The sequence below is a fragment of the Neodiprion lecontei genome, chromosome 1 (assembly GCF_021901455.1).
Source record: "Neodiprion lecontei isolate iyNeoLeco1 chromosome 1, iyNeoLeco1.1, whole genome shotgun sequence".
Classification (NCBI taxonomy): domain Eukaryota; kingdom Metazoa; phylum Arthropoda; class Insecta; order Hymenoptera; family Diprionidae; genus Neodiprion; species Neodiprion lecontei.
The window spans coordinates 28,004,336-28,025,419 of record NC_060260.1 but is presented as its reverse complement, the minus strand read 5'-3'; the positions used below and the strand labels follow the sequence as shown (position 1 = coordinate 28,025,419).

The 21,084-nt window shown below is 42.0% G+C and overlaps 3 protein-coding genes across 10 annotated transcripts in view; 2 read left to right on the top strand and 1 right to left on the bottom strand.

Moving 5' to 3' along the window:
* Positions 1-42: 42 nt before the first annotated feature.
* Positions 43-15,047, bottom strand: LOC107223449 (tryptophan--tRNA ligase, mitochondrial). 4 transcript variants are annotated; one of them, XM_046729736.1, is made up of 8 exons: positions 14,966-15,047; positions 12,661-12,804; positions 1,743-2,606; positions 1,436-1,600; positions 1,083-1,345; positions 781-902; positions 412-682; positions 43-330 (listed from the first exon to the last, which is right to left on the bottom strand). In XM_046729736.1, exons 3-8 carry the CDS (start codon positions 2,022-2,024, stop codon positions 93-95), a joined length of 1,341 nt encoding a protein of 446 aa, XP_046585692.1. In that variant the 5' UTR covers positions 2,025-2,606; positions 12,661-12,804; positions 14,966-15,047; the 3' UTR covers positions 43-92. The 4 variants fall into 4 exon arrangements, with proteins under 4 accessions (XP_046585692.1, XP_046585693.1, XP_015518613.2 ...); XM_046729737.1 differs by lacking the exon at positions 14,966-15,047 and adding an exon at positions 14,600-14,845 and having other exon boundaries at positions 1,083-1,255; XM_015663127.2 differs by lacking the exon at positions 14,966-15,047 and adding an exon at positions 14,600-14,845 and having other exon boundaries at positions 1,743-1,848.
* LOC107223467 lies at positions 2,829-10,603 on the top strand. Of its 5 annotated transcripts, none has more exons than XM_046729725.1 (12): positions 2,829-2,996; positions 3,549-3,659; positions 4,009-4,160; positions 4,274-4,340; positions 4,462-4,718; positions 4,812-5,106; positions 7,352-7,793; positions 7,860-8,189; positions 8,308-8,366; positions 9,386-9,549; positions 9,857-10,019; positions 10,293-10,603. In XM_046729725.1, exons 2-12 carry the CDS (start codon positions 3,561-3,563, stop codon positions 10,356-10,358), a joined length of 2,094 nt encoding a protein of 697 aa, XP_046585681.1. In that variant the 5' UTR covers positions 2,829-2,996; positions 3,549-3,560; the 3' UTR covers positions 10,359-10,603. The 5 variants fall into 5 exon arrangements, 4 of the variants coding, with proteins under 4 accessions (XP_046585681.1, XP_046585683.1, XP_046585682.1 ...); XM_046729726.1 differs by lacking the exon at positions 2,829-2,996 and adding an exon at positions 3,106-3,466; XM_046729727.1 differs by lacking the exon at positions 3,549-3,659.
* The window catches only part of LOC107223452 (PDZ and LIM domain protein Zasp), a 32,691-nt gene continuing 25,199 nt past the window's right edge, over positions 13,593-21,084 (top strand). Inside the window, exon 1 of the mRNA XM_046746668.1 lies at positions 13,593-14,130. Within this exon, the coding sequence (XP_046602624.1) occupies positions 14,026-14,130 (105 nt within the window). The 5' untranslated portion in view covers positions 13,593-14,025. The remainder of the gene's footprint in view (positions 14,131-21,084) is intronic.

The window sequence follows — 21,084 nt, the reverse complement described above, 5'->3', positions numbered from 1 at the left end:
ATGTAGATGAGTGTGTTTAAGAATAATGTATCCTACTCCAGGTATAAATAATTAATTATATTTTATTTACAATAAACAGTTTTTCTGCAGACTTACAGGCTACTTTGCAGTTTCCCTAATTCCCGTTTACTCGCGCTCGACAATACGTTATTACTCAACCCAACTTTATCTCTAACTTCATGCCAACAATCACAGGCGATATCTGTTGCTTTCTCACCACCTTTTCTTAAAACTTCTTCCAAGTACTGAGGCTCTCTTTCGAGTTCAAGTAAACGTTCACGAATAGGAGTTAATTTTTCTATAACAACATCTGCAACAACCAGTTTGTACCTGAAACAAATTTGTTTTGTTTTATTCAATAACAATAAACCTCAGGAGCCCTTCAAATATATTTTAATGACATTGACATACCTTCCGGTATCAAGACCTTGGGCTTCTCTGCAAATTTCATCATGTGTTTTTCCACTCAACAAAGAATGAATGGTGATAAGATTTGAGACACCAGGTCTTTCGTCTAGTGCGTAAGTAACTTCAGAGGTGAAATCCGTTATTGCCTTTTTAACTTTGTTTAAAAGAACCTTCGGCTCATCCGTTAATTGTAATCGGCTCTTGGGATCAGGATCAGATTTTGACATTTTCTTTGTCGGATCTCTCAAGGATCTTATTCTACAACTGCTGTCATCTGAAATAATATTAATCTTGCGAACAATACAGAGAAAAAATATATTGTAACACCATACCTTTACATCTGGTATTTACTGCGTGAACTTATGAACTAACCATTGATCATTGAATGAGGTATTGGAAATGTCTCTCCGAATTTTCCATTAAACAGTTTTGCTAAATGTTGAGCCAATTGTAAATGCTGTAGTTGGTCTTCTCCAACTGGTACATGTGTTGACCTAGAATATTATTGACTCTTAGCCGATCAGTACTTGAAAAAAAATAATAATTATCTTGAAAAAAACTGTGTCGCAATAGAATTCCACTAATATATCATAGTCCTTGCACAATATTGCCATTTGAAGTGTTCATCAGAAAAATTTTGTAGAAAAATCGGTTTGCATGTGTGGAGTAATTACTTGTATAGCAAAATATCAGCTGCCTGTAAGACAGGATAAATATACAACCCGAGAGGAACGTCTTTTACTGTCGCACTTTTTTCTTTGAACTGAGGCAGGTGTGCTAGACGTGGCATAGTGGTCAAGCAACTGAGAATCCAGCAAAGCTCAGTATGCATAGAAACTGTAGATTGCTGAAACAAAATGCTTTTATCGGGATCAATTCCACATGCCAATAATGTCGCAGTAATGTTTAGAATGTTTTGCTTTAATGCTTTTGGATCCTGAAAACGTAAATACGTCTTGGTTAGAATTCGCGATTATTTGTCTTTATAAAATATTGGCATAAAAATGTGGGCAATAATTATACAAACCTGTGGCAAAGTAATGGAATGCATATCCACAATACTGTAAATGACATCCTGATTAGAGTTTTGAAGTTCAACCCATTTTTGTATCGCACCTAAATAATTTCCCAAATGAACGTCACCGGTAGGTTGAATACCAGAAAATATCCTCGGTAGGTAATTGGGTGCTGCCTAAAATTTGTCTGTCATCACATTTGAGGATTTATTGCAATTATTGGAAGTTAACAATCGTAGCAAGAGAAAAAATATCCATATATTATATGTATCTACTCACAGAAGTAAAGTACATAACCTATATATCTTTATGCCAAACCTTTTTACTGGAACATCTCTTTCCTGTGGGTTTATTCAGTGCTAATACCCTCAGATTTCCGGACAATTTTTTACTGCAGCTGAGAGTTTTAAACATCCTTAATAGTCCGCAAATTGTAAGAATAGCAGAAAATTCTACGTTATAGGTTAGTTCTGTCTGCGAAAATGCATTTGAGTTTCGCGCAAAAGCTTCTGCTGCGACCGCCGGACACAGGTCTTTAAACCACCGACTGATAAAATGATCTAGAGTTACCAGTAAAGCCGAAAACGATTCTCCGACCATCACAAATCATTTTTGTGGACGCAAATTAAATTTATCTGGTACCTAATTTTGAAGAATATTTACTAATAAAAGTAACGTTTAATTAAAATCAGCAGTGTAACTGTATTCTGGAGATCACACTATAATATTACAGAAGTACTAGATAAAGATAATTATCAGTCAATAATAATAAGCGGCGAATCAATAAATTTTTAACTTTGTCCATAAAAATTTGATTTTCTTAAATCTCGTGCCTTTCGGAGGAAATTCTATAAAAACACAATGCATATAAATGAGCTTGAAAATCTTATGACTAAGTCACAAATAAAGTTATTAAAGTTAAGCATAGAATCTGATTAAGTTATAAATTATAGTTAACTTTGATACATAGTAATGTGAGTTACAAAATAGTAAAACAAATTTCTGAATTTGAAACGTTCAGTGTTGTCATAATTAGGTTGAAATTTGTGATTCTTCAGAGGCGCAAAGCCTTCTCTCGGGGTCTTCCGGGATCAACATTAATTTTCACATTTCAAACCAGGCAATATTTTATTTCGCCTAATAAAATGTGCAAGTACCCTCTATACAGATCATCAGCTGTTTCTGGAATGGGAAATATTCCTCGTGGTGTAACGTGTTAATATCCTAGCGTTACGAGCATAGGTAAGAAGCGTAACAATGATCCGTGTTTAGTACGTCTACGCCCGATGTACTCCGGCCCGTTAGTAAAGGAGTAATGAAATCGAAGCTTGATCTAAATCGATCAGCTGCAGTCGGGGACCCGCGGGTGGGTGGGTATTTGTGGCGAGCGATTGATTGCCTTTGGGGCTTTGGCAAAGCTTGTACTGACACCGTTTCACCGAGAGCCTCTATAACGCAACCGCAGAGACGAGCAATCGGTACTTTATTCCATTCCATTTGGTGAGCTGCAAACTTTGCCAAATGGTGCACTGAGTGCCGCGAGCTACAGGTCAATCCCCGTTCCTTTCGCTGGCAAGTATCATGACCAATATTTATTCACGTCATCAAAACTTTTACTCGTTATACTCGCGAACCTAGACCGCGACTGCGTCGTCACTTCCGCATTCGTAACACAGATTCGTCAGGTATCGAAAGATCACCGAATGACTAACTCATCGCTACGAGTCTCTTCTCCGTTGTGGGAATAATTATCACGTATGAGATTAATCATCCTTGACTGGGTGATTACTTGGACGCGGGCTAGAACGGACTGAAGAAAAAGTGTACCGCGTGAATTTTTAAATAACAAGAAGCCAACGATCTTTCCTTTTCAAATTCTCCCGGGTGCTGCTCCACTTGTCGATTTTCAGATTTGTGCAGTTTATGTCGTGGTTATTTAAATCAAATTTGTGATACGTAGAGGAAGCCTCTGTTCGTTAGTTTGAATGGATTACGGAACAGCGATATATAATGCGATTTCTCATAGACTGCAGTGGCTAACCGTTACGTAATGCTTGATTTGTGGTTTTTTTATACTATGCCAGAGATAGTTTAGTAATAGAATGTCTGCCTGTGCTTTTTTAGATGTAGAGTAAAATGGCGATTGACATTAAGTTCACAAAGTTCGACAACACACCATGGGGCTTTCGTCTAGCGGGTGGCAGTGACTTCCCGCAACCATTAACAGTCATTAGAGTACGTATTTTCATCGTTTCACCAATAACCCCATTCGCAAATCATGATTACATACCCCCATCGTATTTCAAACAGAAATGTAAAATTATTTATTTTTCTCACAATGAATTACTAAAAAAAATTCATTACAATTGTCAATTCCGAACAGAACAGATCAGTTCTTGGCATAGCTAATCAAACTTCCATCAATAATTAGATACTGCAATGTTTGAGCTTGAAAGCGTCCTTGCGGTATCCGGTTCAAGGCGAGCTTCCAAATTTTAACCCAATGTACCAAACGAATATTTGTGTCACGGCACAATAAATAACTGACCCTCGGTAGAAGTTACATCATATTTTTAATTCACAGGTAACGGAAGGCAGCCTCGCGGAGTGCATGGGACTTCGAGTAGGTGATATTGTTGTCAGATTGAATGATCAGCCTATCAGCAGTTACACTCACGGAAGGGCCCAGGAAGCTTTGGTATTAGCGGGAAACAACTTTGTCTTGAGTGTTCTCAGGTAACATCCTAGCCCAGCTCTCGATTTTTAGATAATTTATCACTGTTCGCGGCGCGAGATTATCGGATTATGCAAATTCACCCGCAGACATAAATTATTTCCATCTGTTGCAGGAGTGAAGACAGTGAGAAAGTCATAGAAGCCATTCAACAGGAAAACATCGTTCCCTATAATATTCCTGTGAGTGCTGTTTTTTTTTTTTTTTTGATAAACATTTTGTCGATTTTTTCGAGACAGAATAAGACACACTAGACGCAGTTCGTTCGTAGGAAATGTTTGAACATTTTTATCCAAATCTTAGCTTGAGGAACTAAAACCCGTCTATTCTCCGGAAGTGCCAGAAGAATCCGTACCTGAACCTTGCACGACCGAATTTACGGAATCTGAACGAATGTCCGAAAGTCCGGAGAAAGTTGTGGATCCTGACGAAGAAGCACTCATGAGCAAGCCTATGGACGCAAACAGCGAGGTTGTGACTAATAAGAATTTAACAGACGAAGAAATAGCTCTGCTGATCCTCGAGGAGGAAGAATTGTTGCCGGAACAAGGGGTTCTCGGGTAAGACTGGAATCCTGAATATTTTCTACTTCCAGTTTCCGTCCTCGGACGAAAAAATGACCGCCTATTTAATCCCTGGTACTGCATTTCCAGAGTAAATTTCAAAAAGCTCAGACCCCGAGCCGCGCTGCTGAAAGAGTCTAAAGTCCTGGAGGAGCTCCAAAAAATCGAGACGGCGGACCCTCCCCAGGTTCAGGAGCTGAAACGCTCGACAACTTTCCTTCAGAAACCTCAACGACCCCCGCCTCGGCCTAAGACAGAAGCGGAACAGCCGAAGGGCGAGCAATATCGCGTCGTGATCCAGAAGCAGAAGAAGAAGAGCTTCATCGAACGGCTCACAGAAAAAGGGCTTCTTGGCCCGATTCCTTCGCCGGAGCCGCCGTCCCAGGTAACGATGTATATCGAGAGCCAATCGACGCTCGCGAGGCTGGAAAATCCCGAGAGTTCGACGTTAGATGAAACTTCGCGGGGTGAAATCCTCAGAAACTCCATTTTTTCGAAGAGACTTCGTAGTAATTACGAAGAATCTGTCATATTTCGGCCGGTTTTTTGGAATCGTAGTCAATTTTGGGATGATTCACGTGCGAAGCCACACCGTGCTAATCGCAAGGTGGAAAAATTGTATTTTAGAAGTCGACAATTCGAGAATAGCATTTTTAAGGGCAAAGACTGGGCCACCTTGGTGAACAGAGTACTGATGATACCATTGAAGACGACTAGAAAAACTAGAATTTACTGGAAAGATCGGTATTTCAAGAAATATCTTGATAAAAACGACACTTTGTTAAATCACGTTAGGGTTTTAGCGAATCAGGTTTTAGGATGAGTTCAAACCAACATCGGAGCCGTGGAAAGGATTGCGCAAGCCGAAAATTTTTTTTGTAAGACATTATATTGTAAATTATATGAACCGACAGAACACTTGGATTAGTATGGTAAAAAAAATTATTGTAAATAATATCGAATCGTTCGTAGGCAAAAATTATACTTCAAAGTTTGTTACCTGCGAAAATTGAAAATCGATAATAATTTCAAATTCGGTCTAGTGAGGAAATACATCTCATTAATTGATAATATTTTTCGTAGGGGAAGTATCAGGGCCACAAAAAATGGTAAAAATTTGAATCATAAAAGTGATAATTCCGAAAAAGGGTTAAAATTTGTACAAAGTCAGTTCGTTGGAAAGCTTACGATGTGTTTGTCAAAATGAAACCACAGCTACAAAGTCTGTTAACGCGCAATTTCAAAAGTGCGAATCCCTGGTTATGCTGTATTCTTTCGAAATCATGTAAGATCGGTGTTCCAATGGCCAGCCATAACGCGATTAAAACGAAATGCATTTCCTCGAAGAAAAGCTTAACTTTCATCGAAATATTCCACAAAAAGACTAGGAGGCGATAAAAGACTAGAGATAGAAATGAAATAACTTTAAACGGAAAGATGTCGTTTAATTGAAATACGATATTCGATAAAAACGCGAATGGCAAACTGACAGAAGATGAAGTGATCGGAGTTTCGGAAAGAACCAAACGTATTTGTTCGGAAAAAATCGAGTCTCGATATGACGAGTCGAGTTCAGGGCGCAGGCTGTCTTTCGTGCCAACGGTATTGTTCGAAGGTGTGACGAATAATATTGGAATTAATTTTACGAAGTTGTTCGCCTACGCTCTGATACTGTGTGCATCGATGGTCTGCTTAATTTACGGGTACAAATAACTTTCAAACGTCGGTGTCGGTGTTTCTTCAGTGCTTGAAAGATCAGGAGATTGTTTTACATCGGTTATCGCTTCGTACATACGTACACCGAGTTCACTCAACCATCAGTTTTAATAACTTGCGAACGAATTGTGACTGCAGTTGCCCCTTTGAAAGGTGACAAGTATATTTATTACCGGAGAAAATATATCGGCGCATTGATCACGTTTCACTACCACGCATATGATATACTTATTAATATACTCAAAACTTCTGTTCGGACTGAAATATAGGTGTCATTCATCGAACGGTGGTGATGTATAACGGATGCTAAATCATACATAAGTGAAGATCATTCGTTACTTGCTACCTCGTAGGACGATTTATAATATGCAATCATTCATCAAATTTACTGCTTCAGGATTGACTTTAGTGTAGTATTGTCAAGAATATTATTTACGGCATGTTTATGAACTAGCATCGTATTTCATTTATCATTTATTGTTAGTTCGACGGCAGGACAGAACATCTATATGGAAATACACACGGTCAACTGGAATGATATGATTGGTTTGATGCATCAGAGTCTGCATGTGGGATAGGTTCGAGTTATGAAAAATAATAAATGAAACTCATATCTGGAGAATATCAAAAAAGAGTTCACTAAATTATAACCTTGCCGGTAAAATCGTAGTGTGTAGAAACTCATTTAAACGCAATATCATCCTCAGCATCCTTCAGACTGTGAAAAGTGTTCGTGTGAAAGTACGAGTAATTTGCGGTGTAATTTATTCTGTTATTCGCTTCAGTAAACAGACGATCATTTTGACCAAGGTGATGTTTCGAAATAACCTTCCATCATACGGCAATTGTCAAGTACTTTTCACGGACACTTGTAGATCAAAAATAAGTTCACGATTTTTCTTCTCCAACTTTAGAAGACCACACCTGCGCCAACGCCAACGGCAACACCAGAACCCCCAGTCTGTAATTCCGAAGAAGAATTATCGAGACCAGGATCAAAGGCTGACGGGATGACGGAAGTTATCGAAGAAGTTACCGAGGTTGTTGAATGGGGCGATTGCGGCGAGCAAGATTCTGTTCGAACCGAAGAAATAACTTGCGAAACTCGCGAATCAGAGATAAGTATTGAACAGATATCTGTGCCCAAATTCGACAAAGAAAAGATGAAAGAGCTGGTGACCACGGAGCTGAATCTCGAAAAGCAATTGGAAAGCGTTCAGAGCCAACTACTCGCTCTTAAGCAATTGCCGAGCGAGATAGAAACACATTTAAGAATCGTTTCGGAACAACTGTACAAAATAATGGAGCTCAGCGGAGTGAGTAAGGACAGCCTGAGTAGCAGTCGTCTGGTATCAGGTACAGGCCCAATTGACGACTTGTTTCGAGTCCGCACTGTCGGTGACCAATGTCTGTTTATTTTAGAGCAAAATTCCGAAATGACCAAGGAAATAACCGAGGGAGACTACTCGGAACAGGTGGAGGACGAACAAAGTTTGATGATCGACGAAGAGCATCACTACGAAGAAATCGTGGATGACATAAGGGAGAATGGAGTCGAGGAAAATAGAGACGAAGATCAAAGTCACGGCGATGAGAAGCCTAGTGCAGCACCGTGCGAAGCTGACGACGTTCCAAAGATAGTCGAGCCTGCAGAAGAGATAGAGGTGAAGGACGATAGGGTAAAGAAATTTGTCATATCCTACGAGACGCAGATTATAAGATCGAGAGATGCAAGTCCAGCGTTATCCGACAGTGAGTATATTTCGTTGCAATCGTCAAACTGAATACATACATGTGATACATGACTGTACCCACGCAGTCACGAATACCAAAATAGCAAGTTAAACAATGTTTAATGAATGTATTATAGGGAGCTTTAAACCAGACCCGAACTTGTCGCCAAAAGATCAACTCATACAAGAGTTACAGGTATATTATTATACGTGGAAGGATGTTTGTCCCAGAATTTCCTCTGTTCCATTGTCTCTCACCTTGTTCACGCGTGAATGTACCGATTTTAATAAGAATCAATCTTTCATCCGAATCCAGATCGTTGCACTTTACCGATTTCATTATGTACGTACGATGCTCTTAAATGTTGATAAAAATCCTCAACCGTGGACTCTCCCTACTGATAAAATACACGGACCGATAGTGTGATGATTTATTCGTAAGGGTCCAAGGTCTCGGTTCATTCATTCAATTCAGACTGACTTCGAATCTGACCGAAGTTGAACCCAGCCGCCGGTTTCTTATCATTCCAAAGGCAATAAGCTAGTTTTTACTGGAATCTCTCCTCAGCGGAATGGAAAGAGAGAGAAACCTTGTTTGGTAAAGATTTCGAATCCGACTGACAATTACCGTGAATCACTATGCTGTCAGATTGAATACGCCGGAATGCCCCAGCCTTTTATTCAATGTAACAACTCAAGCCGAATGGCACCGATTCGAACCATCTACGATGTTAGCTTTGCTTCCGTTACGTCCGTGGTATCTAACAAAATGTTTTTTCTTTCCCTGTCTTGCACGTTCACGTCACCATACTCTAGAATAACCACCGATTCGATCAAAATTTCGTATTCTTGTTGCACGTGCAGAAAAACGAGTGCGATATTTCACGTATGTTAATCGTCGTACGTAACTAGCGGATCTCGTGTTGTGTTGAGGAAACGTGTCACCTGCATAGATTGTGAATAAGATATGTACGCTGGGCCACCAGTGTCTCATGAATTGCGAATCCAGTGTGAATTGATCAGTACTGTCACGTGCAAAAGCCCTAAAGCTCTCTGTCTTGTCCTGCCTGAGGCGTGAAGGAATAAACTAATACTGAGAATGAGGCACGCCGGTTCGCCAAGTAAATAATGTATTACCCAACGTTTACTCTTCCCCGAAGAAGCGACGATTGATGAAATTGCAGCATGTTGAATCGACGATTATATTGATTTCAGCAAAAACAGGGGAGAAAACACTCGAAAGACCTCTGGCCCCAGGCTAAGCAGGTCGAGCTAACCTACGGGAGGAGATGGAGGTGTCCGAATGACTTTTTCAATGACGAAATGATCGCCGAGGTTTTATCTTCCCAAGCCGAAGTTCTAAACGGCAGAGCGCTTGGGTGAGCTATTTAAAGATAGGCGATGTGTATGAGTATGACGATGATATAACAGTATTTTTGTCCTCTACATCTGCCGAAAACGAGCACAGCCCCGGCAGTTTCGTGTAAATGTATGTGACGTATGAATAATAGACATATTTGCAATCACACGGTGGTATTTCGCGAAGCTAAAACCGGAGGCAACGTGATCCAGCAAAATTTTGCCTACGGAATACGAACGCTGTGGGGAAGCTAAAAACTGCACTGGGTCAACTTCCTCGGCATCGGTGGCTATTTTTCTCTCAACCAACCGTCGATCTGTTTTCAGGATAAATTTCAAAAAATACGAGAAAACAAATCTGCCGAACTACGACCACCTGATGAATTCCTCGGCTTATAAAATGATCCACAAGATGGAGGCAGAACCGCAAAAGGGGATCCCGGTTCGACCAGCCAAGGTTATCGCGGCGGAAGATATCCTCGAACGAGTCGTAAGTGCATTATTTCTCCTTTTGCGTTTAATTATTCTTTCTTTATTTTCCGAATCGCGGCGCCATGCCACCTGTCACCCGGTTTTTCTTGTCTTCTGCATCCTCGCTTGGTACACATCCTGGAATGTCGAGCATCGGTATGCTGGGAACGCGGGTTTTTTAGATAGTGTTATTATTTATTAGAACGCTATTTTTTAGCCAACGTCAAGAGTCGCGTTATGTATTGTGTACAGATATTGCAAGGTTTTACAAGCATATTCTTATCCGTTGCAGAAATCACCAACTCCCAGTGTTATAGAGGATCAAACTACCGAGCGCACAACGATCACCGATAATTAAATTTTTACGCATAATACTATAATATAATAAATAGAATTTTAACCATGCGAATATAATAAATTACAGCAAGTAAGTGGCCGAGTCGCTTGTTTCGAGTAAGAATTTACCAGATAAGAAAAAATAAATTAAATAAAATGTAAACTAAACTCGAGAGTAATCAAACTTACTGTATGATAAAATCATTTATTGTATAATATTTATTGCTAGGACTATTTTGATTTTCTCAAGATAAGAAATTAAAAAATAAAACAACCTATACGTATGTAATAATATTATGTACCCTGTACCATTTTAATAACTTTACGTCAAGGTTTTTTCCGAAGTGTTCGTTATTTCGTTCTATAAAAGCTTACGTTTTGCTGCAGTAAAGCGTGAAATTGAAAATACCGCAGGGCTGCTGATTGGATAAAATGTTTTAAGACTCTCCGCCAGTCGCTGTATTTGTAATTTCCTTGCTCGTCGTCAGATAATCAACCGTCATCGGTTAAAAAAAAAAACTGATTTCCTGAGATTTATTATTTTTACGATCAGGATATCTCTACTTTCATTTTCTCAATTGAAATGTAGATTTTAAAAGTGGCGTTACGTATCTCCTGAAATACACGAGTCTCCGTACTATAAAGTGTGCAGCTGGGTTACGTCGAACCGCAATTTTCCGGACTCGAACCGCAAGTCACGGAAAAACGTTAGATCGTTTCGATTCACGATTCCTTTTTCCTGTCTCTCTCTTCACTCGCAAGCGTTATTAGCGACTCAGGAATAGAAAAAAATGCAAACGAAGTAACGAATTCTCCTAAACGTGAGTGAAAATTCGCCACTGTTTTACTTACCGATTTACATGGACTTGCATTGTTGCATCAAGTCTTCTTAGCTATCGACTGCGAATTTGAGCACATAGAAAAAGTCCTATTTTTAACAGCGCCTGCTGTCGGCTCAGATCGTGTAATAATGCCAAACTCTCTCTCTCTCTCTCTCTCTCTCTCTCTCTCTCTCTCTCTCTATGAAGCTGTGCACCTATACGAGCTGCATTGATAGGAGTAGTTCGGTCGATGCTGTAGCTCGTCCGTAAAAACGACTAAATTTAAACTCTACAATTCCAAGCTGCACCGCGTCGCCAAGTCAGCCCTTATTTCCAACGAGCACCGGAGCCTCTCCTCATCAGCAGCTTAGCCGTAAACCGTAGTGTAAACCGGATTATCTATGGAATGTGGTGAAAAGTAAGGTCCGTCATTGCATCAGATTGACACGACAGCCAGAAGTTCATTCAGTTCGTATATTATCCGCTGCTTCCTACGCAACCATAGGTAATATCCTGCGGTCACGTATACAAGACACGCGTGCAAGAGCTGTTGATTTTGACGCGATATATTTAGACAGAAACTCCCCGGGGTTAATGACTACTACTGTCTGCCGATAATGAGTTTCTCGTCGCGACCGTCCCGTGTTCCCCATATCTCAAACTCGTCTCACGTACTTCGAAATCTGAACCCAAGAAATATTTTAATCCTATTACCGGTCACGCATACATGCATCCCTCCATGCAGATGCCTGAACTGCGCGATCATTCTTGATCCATTCGATTCAGTAATGGGCAACGACGACGATTCGATTCCAACGTCGAATTGGGTATTTCGCGCATAATCTGTGCTAGGTACAATCAATTGTTGGCGTTCTTCAACCATACATTCAACACGGTGAGTTTCTTCGAACCGCGGAATATTATGCGCGAATACGGCGCAGCTGGAAAATAATTTGTATTCGTTGTTCCGAGGCGTTAATGTTGTTCAGAATTTCCTTTTTCTTAGCGAATGTGTGTATCAATGACTCGAAGACGGAGCCGCTATTTTTACGCAACCTCTAAAAGAAACCTCGGAAATCTCTTAGTCGACGATCGATCGTCAACACACACAGAGACCAATTGGGTATCGTGAATGAATGATGCGGTGTCCTTATTGCGACGTTAACGAAATCGATATTTATAATTGAGAAATTTGACTGATTTTGTGGTTGAAATAACTACCGACGATTAGCGATTGATCAAAGTTGTTTTTATCAAAAAGCTACATCGTTTCGTTAGCCGCCGATTTCGTCTTGGAATTAGCATACCTGTTCGTTGAACTTAATCATCGAGTTATTATACCTAAAACCGATTAGACGTGCGATATCACATCGTACCGATCTGCGGTGACGTTCGTCATGAATTACCGCTGCGCATACAGCGAAAAGTATGTATAGAACAAAGTAAATTTCCAATGCCGCGGAACGAGTCATCGGGATTGTAATTCGCAATCATTTAGCATACCTGCGTAGGTCCAAGTTCCGAAAGACAGGCGACGGTGCAGCGAAAGCGTTGACTCACTATCGCTGACTAGCTCAGAACCGTTGCGTGGTGGTCTCCTGGTCATTTTGAGTCGAGGATATTAGAACCAGGGCTGGCCCCTCGTACCTGCAACAATTCATGCAAAACGTGTTAAGAATGATTCACGAACTAGTTCGCATTCTCGTGACCGTTGCAGCGGTACTGGAGAAGGGGAAATGCAGCAGCAACCGAGCAACTAGTGAAATAAAGACTACGACTCGTCTCGCTCTCGATGGCAATTGACATGCCAAAGATACGGGAGGCGTGCTGGCTTCGCACAATTTCCCAGAAATACGTCTGAGGAAATATTCCGGAGATCTCCTGCAGCAACGTCACGCAGCGGAAGTAAACGAACCGCGTTGCGGCTTCCGTGCGGCTGAACGCTGCGGAACCAGATTGGTCGTGGCAACTGTGGAATGATCTCATTTTCTCCAATGTAAAGCCGTTGAGTTAAATCATAAAACTCCCGAAGCAGCACAATGTCTCGTAATCGTTAGCGCACGTTGAAAGCTTGACCGTGAAACGTGATTATACATTTATACATGTGCAAAGACTTCGATTTTACGCATTCTGGGGAAGGCGTACAATCGCAGTCGTGTCGAGTTCTCGGGTTTTTCGTTTCACGGATACAACATAGACTAGTCGACGTAGCAATCAGCGGGAAATTCCTGAACCAGTGATACCGCGAATGAGCGGAATTTTACGGTGGCTATCAATTAACAATTAAGTCTATACGTCGGCTCGGCGTAGACTCGACGAGGAGCTGCGGGCACCGGATAGCCAAAGCGCAAAGGAGAGCTGGAGGGAAATGCTGAGAATGCCAACGCCGGCTGCTCGCCGACCCGATCCCAGTAGATCCCGGTAGAATCTCTTCGTGCGGCACGACGCATGCGCGCCAGAGTCGCCGGTTTGGAGAGCATGGAGAGAGCTCCTGCCCGAGTGACCAGAGTTTACTCCGGTTTTCGCGTTCCTCGAGAACATCGTCGCGGTGCTTAGACAGTCACTCCCGATCGTTTCGTTACCAACTTCGCGTCCCACGAATCACATTTCGCACATATAACGTAAAGGAAGAAAGTTGATTGTCGGTAAAAACGTAAAGTTATAATAAACTAATTCTAAGATTTTATTTGAAAACGCGCGTTGCATTTAAACAAGTATAAACAGTACTTGTCGGATTATCGGTTGATAGGGTTTTTTTTTTTTTTTTGCTTATGCTCGTTTGGCGCAAGTTTTCTTTCGTTGATTGTTTGAATTACTCTCACAAATTTTAATCACCAATTGGAATTTGTTATTTAAAAAGTTTGAGTGATGGCGCAGCTAATCAGCGTCAAGTTATCCAGGTTTGATAATTCACCTTGGGGCTTCCGACTTCAAGGTGGCAAGGATTTTGGAACACCTCTCGTCGTTCAGAAGGTTAGTCTTCTTTATTGCTTTTCCGTTCAATAATTATCGCGCATAGTTTTGCTGGAAATCGGTACGCAGTACTATCCACTATACATGTATCTTCAGCTTTACAATTAGTTCGAATTCAAATATTCAACGATTTCTTTGCCTTTTGAGTATATACACCGACATGACACGAGTATTGTCGCTTTTCTTTTTTCACGACTATCGACGATAGTCGTGAAATAATTGCAACGCGTTGACTTCAAGTTGCATACAACGGATGAAATATTGTTCACAGTTTTATGAGCAGAGAATCGAATGTAATTGTTGCAAGTTGATAGACGACTGACGATTGCATAAAATTCAAAGTTCAATTCCACTGCTATAAATAAGTTTGAAATCACATTACTGATATAGTCCGGTAAATCGCCCCCGGGCAATAGAATATTTTGAATCGGTAAAGTCCGATAGATGTATACATATGTATACAAGTCACCTTGAAACATGGATAGAGAATTGTTCGAAGTTCATGACAGAGCATATTTCGTCACCTGCTGATCGCAGTATTGAATCCAACTAACGCATTCCACCGTTCATTCATTGTTTATAATATCGCAAATCCGTTGCGTGGCTCGGATAAATATATACACAAGGGTTTCAAGAGCGATTTTGTGTAACGTGATACGCGTTGCTTCATTTATATCGCGCGCCAGAAACCGCGGTGCAGGCATTTCAAGAACCGACGTTCCGCTTCACTATAGGTATCTGCACCGTTCGTCATCCCTAGGTGTTTATCTATAAATTTGACAAAATTATACCGCGGGCATAACCGAAATAAGATGTTCAACATTATTATGCATACCAATGTTATAAGTGTAACGAGCGGTTGCGCAATTGCAAAATAATGCCAACATTTTTGTATACTTTGAATAACACAATTCGTTGCCAACTGTTATCTTTTACTTAGTTGTTTTTTCTTCAATTTTTGTTTTTATACTCTTCCTTTTCAACTCGTGCTCGTGCCAAATTATCTAAGCAATTATATCGGCGTGTGGAAACCAGCCCGACATTCATTGTCACTAGCACTCGCGTACAACAAACATATACGTGCCTTTCTTACAAGCTTCATATATATTTTCGCGATTCGTATGAATTATTTTAACGGTCAGTTGCAAATATATACATGTTACAATAAAGGCGGCGTTGTGATTAGAGTTGTAAAAATATTTCTGTATTCTCGAAGGTGGGTGGTTGTCTCATGCAGTGAGATCGGAATCATGCATGACTAATTCTATCCGAGTAAAAATATTTAAACAAAGAATGACTATGCCATTTGGTAAACAGTCGCCTTTGAGCACGTTATGTACGACATGCTCTCGCTGAACAACCGGCTCATTGATTCACAACCGCCAATTATAATGAGGGAATTGTATTAGGTATATCAGATTAGACGAGCTTAGGTTCAATTTGATTAGATTAAACTACTTCCATATTTTACCAAAACAGTGCTTCGCCATTGAGTTGCAGAAGAACCAGGTACTTGCTGAAGGTATATAACGCAATTAGAGAAAGGCGAAAATGATATCGCGACAAATTTCAGATGAGCGGACCAGCCGTTGCGACAACTTCTACTCCAAATACTCGTAGGGGTTCAGGTTACGCGGTCGTGATGCACTAACGAAATCTAAGCGATTAGTTAGGTACATATATCCATTGCCTGCATTGGCTGGACGGACGTGACTTGGAACACGGCGCTTAATTCGACTCTCTGACATTAGAATACAACAGAGAGTTTGAAAGATATTTCGCTGACGATTTGGAATATTTTAAATAATCCGCGTTCAGTCCAAGGAAAATGTAATCGCGGTATTTTACGTTTCGCGATTTTTGGATGAACGCGCAGAGCGATTGCGGCAGGAAAAAAATTCGCGAGATGTAATATGAGTGAAATTGTTTAGGCGGGCTAATGGCTATTTTGAGAAGGTGCCTTTGCGAAACGCATATCACCACTGTACCAAGGAGACGCCGCGACGCGCCGCGACGCCAAACGGGAGACGATCGCCCTCGAGTTTCCTGTTTGAAGACACTATAAAAATAAATTCAGATACACCCGATGTGTCTAAAATTGAAACGGTCCAGCGATATGGAAACGAATAGTTTTGACAAAATTTCATTCGCTCCGACGAAATCTTGGTAATAATTAAACGTGTCTCGTCGCAGGTGGCAGTTACACAGGCGGACCGTTTAAACACTCGTCGCTTTGCTCGTGAAGTGCATTTAACCTGACACAATTTCAGCCCGACGCTATTTTGGGGGGCAGTGGTACGATTCGTGAGTGAAATTGTATCAATTCCATGGCTATTAATGTTGCACGATGTGCTATTCTTACAATGAATAAACACGCATCTTCACGCGTAGTTTTTCAGTCAATTCTTTCGAATGACTCCACAAATTACCCTTCGATGACCCCTTTTCAACCATCTCAAGTGCCGTCGGCCCTTCTCATACACGTGTCTTATTTTCTCCGACGCAGATTGATCTCAAGTTTCCACAATTAATCGCGGTCTGTAAGCTATAAATTCACGTATCAATACAGCTGTACGATAGGACTATCGCATTGTAACGATACGTGTCCCTAATTGACCATGAGTTATGTCATACATTGGGACAGAACGGCTCTTGTAAGCCGTCCGTTTCAGTCACTGTCAGAATCATGAGAACCGTGAAAATGAAAGGAATAAGGAAGAAAAAATGTTCATGCAGTTAAAAATGTAATGCCCACTCGCGCGCGCGTAAGTATTCTGGCATTTTCAGTGCCACCGATATCGTCACGTAACGATAACGTATAATTTACACGGTAATTTTACTTGTTTTTTTCTCTATTAGAATAACCTTCGTGGTTGGAACGTCGGACAATTTACAGCCATACCGTTGTCGCTACTAATTAGTGTATAATTCTTTTTTGAAAGTAGACCTAAATCGATTATAGGGGAAACTCTCAATTAGATTATTCGCAATTCCAGTTCCAAACTTGCGCATAAATCGCCCAAAGCATCTATTCAAGATTACTCGAATGTCGAAAGGACGGTCAGATTTAGCGCTGTAATTTTAGCAAGCTTCGATCGAACGAACAGCAACTCATAGATATTTCGAGAATTATTGAAAGTGCCAATGTTTTTAGGTTGACTGACTTTTCTCCCCTGCGGCGTGCGCGTATTGAAGAAGAAATCGATGTATCTATAGGTATATGTAGAAATTGTTTACGACCTATAAATGGTAATAAACTTGACCAAATTATTCCCTCGTGCCGGATATTTTTAAGTTATTAAAAACACGAAACTCATCTCCGTAACCGTAAACTACTGTTCCACATACAAGTAGCAATGGAATGAGATTCTGACTGGATCCAAGCCCAGACCAGACGGCTCTTTAACTTGTCTTTTTTCTATTCCTACGACTGAGCTACGCGACGACTCACGACCCCCGTGTTATGTGACAGTGAAAAAAGTAAAATTTACACCGAAAGCTTCATATATTTGACTTGTACGTATTCACGTCTGTGTCTACGAACATTGTCACACGGAACGTTATTTAAATCCTTCCAGGAAGGAAAAATTCTCAAATGGCCCGTTTTTGTTCAGGGTGAAACCTTAGCCAGATGTGAGCTGTAATGGGACGACAAGTATCGGAGATTAAAGAATCTTCGATGACAGAGAAAGAGAAACCGAACGAAAGTTGGTTGGGACGAACGACAGCGGAATACATCGAATTGCAAGTTGCTCAATTATCGTCCGTGTATATCAATCAGTCCCTGAAAAGAGGACTCATGTTCACAAGGAGTGCACGATATGCAAGTGAGCGAAGAATTCCGAGTCATCTTCAAAGATAACTTGTTGCTCGCTGTTCTCGTTATATTATTGTGAAATTTATGTAACGTCTACGTTGCACCGCTGCACCGTCATCGTCGTAAGCGTTTGCTCGGAGCCAAGGAAATACGAAACCGCAATCGTCGAGGCATACTTGCATGCTTGAGAAGTGTGAAATTTGCGAAATTCCGCCGACCGTCATGCTTTTGTACAGGGTCGCGTCCTACTATATAATACGACGGTTTTTACGATCATCGCGTTTCTAACAGCGGTACAGCGTGAGATTTTGGCATAGAAAATTGACGCGCGGTATACTTGGAAGGTCGAAACTATCGGTACGATGTCATGAATTAATTCGGCCCCTGTAGAGTGGCGGTCCGCGACCCTAGGTTTGGAATTTCGACATTTAAACGGAGAGACAGTCCTTGAACTTTAATACGTATAACCCGTATACATTGCATATCTCTAGACGGAAGTAGAACCAAACCAGCAGTTACGTCATCGACGTTGAACCGCGGCTCCGGTTGAAATGCAATGACGAGATAACGTCAATTATGATTTCGTGCATTTCTTTTTTCTCTCATTTTTTTCCATTTGACGCGTACAAATTACGTCTTCCCATTCAACGTCCGTTCGCAGGAACGTGACTTTCGATCTAGAAAAGATAATTCGAACCGATGCAACGGCGTAGTGATTATCAGATCCGAGCGAAAATCACGTCCCTGCATATCTGCGAATACAAACGATTGCCCGTAAGGAGAGATGGAAAAAGCGAAAAAGATTTTACAACATTTCGGCACGTAACGGAGTCAAACCGGCGCGGCGCGAAGACGACGAGGTGATAACGTCTACGTCGAGTCTACGGGGGCACGTCTGACGTCACCGGAGCTTACATGCGGACGTCGACGTAGATACATAATACGTCTTACAACACGGCGCCTTGAGATACGTGCGTCGTAACGTACGCGACGTAATGTCGAAAAACAAAAGGGGGGATAAAAAGCAGGGAAACGAAGGGCGTTCGTCGCGTTGAACGCGTCGTCCTAGCTCTCGAATTCGCGGTCGTACATGTTTTTGCACCTAGAAGAGGTGAGGTGCGTGGGCGTGTTGGCGAACGGTCAGAACGGAGGCCTTTGCGTAGGCAGCCGCGCGATCGGAAGATTGCGTGAGCTTCGAGTGCACACGGTACGAATATACCACCACCGACTTCGACGAAGAGAACCCAACATAACGTGCCAGTGGCGTAACCTTCTCGTCTTGGCCCGGGACCCAGGGTTGTCACCAGCTGACGAGAGCGTGCAGTGAAACAGGATATTCGATCGTCGCGACTTCTTCCTCCGACCTCCGTTAAGGATGGCTAAAAGGCACCTTAATTGGGATGACGTGAATATGAGAGACTGACCGTCGGACAGATAGATAGATAGATAGGTAGATAGATGGATAAGTAGATGTTTATTATGTCAAGTACATATCTACAGAAAAATGACAGGATCATCGTGGCTGCATTCCGAGGATCCATGCTACGGTACCGGTATTCCACTTACGCGAAGGAAGACTTCCTTCCATTAATCTGCACCCTCTCTGCCTCCGAGGGATAACGTAAAGCGAGGACTCCATTGGCTTGGCAGAAACACGACTCAAGTTTCGAGTCCCGCGGCTAATGGTGCCATGTACCAGGGAAAAGACAAACGACCGTGCTCGCGGACGAAGCTGCATTGCATCCCGCGAGAGGAACGGCGAATTCGAAGACGAATGGATCGGACGGATTTATAGCCGGTCATCGGAGGGAACCGTTCTTGATTGGTCGTTACTCGTCTGGTCAAGGCCTGCTCGCCGGGACCCGCTTTCGGTTACATCGGAGTAACGAGCAACGCTCTTGAAAAGTTTTACACCGATTTGTAACGGGCCGACTCGTATTGGTATCAGGCTAAATCAGTGGCCGGACGGAGATCAATTAGTTTACGTCTCATTTGCTCCGATCGTCGTTGTCGTCTGGCTGCAGTCTACGGACCGCGTTCACCGCGCCTTCACCTGCAGCCGTTCGTTGAGCCTGATTCTCAAGGTGTTTCAAGGAGGAACATTGTCCCTTTCAATCCTCGCCGTCCAACGAGTACATCCAACGTGTCTTTTTTTCCAAACGTAGCTACGGAGTGTGAAAAAAGGTTGGAACCAACGGTCCATTTCTTTCACGCCTGATATAATACATTTCGTTCTGTAAAAAAATCAATCGGAGAATTCGTTCGTCAACCTACGCACGGCATGTGTAAATATTTAATTCCCGAGCATTTATACCCTGGAAGTTTACGCGATATCGTTTAGACGCGGAACGAGATGACATCCGTGATTCGGGGGTAATAATATTGTTACGAGTCCTGGTAAAACGTTGAGACTTCTGTCAGCCGGATCTCCGCACCGGGGTTTTCGCCACTTTTTTCCGCCCCTGTCGCCGGGGCTGCCCCTTCCTTCGAGATCTTCGTTGAGGCCGTCCGCTGTTGCAACCCCGGCTCGCCTCGCCGCGGTGGCTGGTATTAATAGAGGCAACGAAGGCCTGGTGCCGGCCGACAAAGCTTACTCTCGCGGATATAAAAATATCGCTTTTATTTCGTCCGCCATTTTGAAATCAGTGTATATTTCCTCCGACTCGTGGGATTCGCTTGCTCGCGCGCGTGTCTCGCCTTTTCTTTCGACCGTTACCACACTGGTGTATTTCCAGCTGGTAAATGAGAAGAAAAAAAGAAAACGAAGGAACGGACTAACGATTCCCTGGTCAACTGAGAATCGCCAAATTCCCGACCGATCGTCCCCCCGATCTGCACGCGCCAAAAACGATGCGGCACGCGTGCTCCGCGCCCATCGAAATTCGCCGGATCGACTGACAGGTGTGGGAAATATGCCAACTGGCTCCGTACCCGCGAATTTTATTGCCGAGTTTGCCTTTCTATCTACACGGGGAAATCAGAGGATTAGAATCCAGGCGCCCGAGTTGTAACGCGATACCTTAAACCTTGCACTCTTTGAGATTGAACCGTGAACCTTTCGATCTGTCGGAAAGACGGAAGCCTTTCGACAAAAAAAAAAAAAAAATCAAACGCTCGTCTCACGCAATGTTCGTAAC

Excerpts from the sequence above, each read along its gene's own strand:
- LOC107223449 (XM_046729736.1), bottom strand. The coding sequence starts at position 2,024 with ATGGTCGGAGAATCGTTTTCGGCTTTACTGGTAACTCTAGATCATTTT. Across the intron at positions 903-1,082 it reads GCTGATATTTTGCTATACAA|GTCAACACATGTACCAGTTG; the intron begins GTAATTACTCCA and ends ATAATATTCTAG. Across the intron at positions 331-411 it reads CAAGGTCTTGATACCGGAAG|GTACAAACTGGTTGTTGCAG; the intron begins GTATGTCAATGT and ends AATTTGTTTCAG.
- LOC107223467 (XM_046729725.1), top strand. The coding sequence starts at position 3,561 with ATGGCGATTGACATTAAGTTCACAAAGTTCGACAACACACCATGGGGC. Across the intron at positions 3,660-4,008 it reads AACCATTAACAGTCATTAGA|GTAACGGAAGGCAGCCTCGC; the intron begins GTACGTATTTTC and ends TTTAATTCACAG. Across the intron at positions 4,161-4,273 it reads TTTGTCTTGAGTGTTCTCAG|GAGTGAAGACAGTGAGAAAG; the intron begins GTAACATCCTAG and ends CATCTGTTGCAG.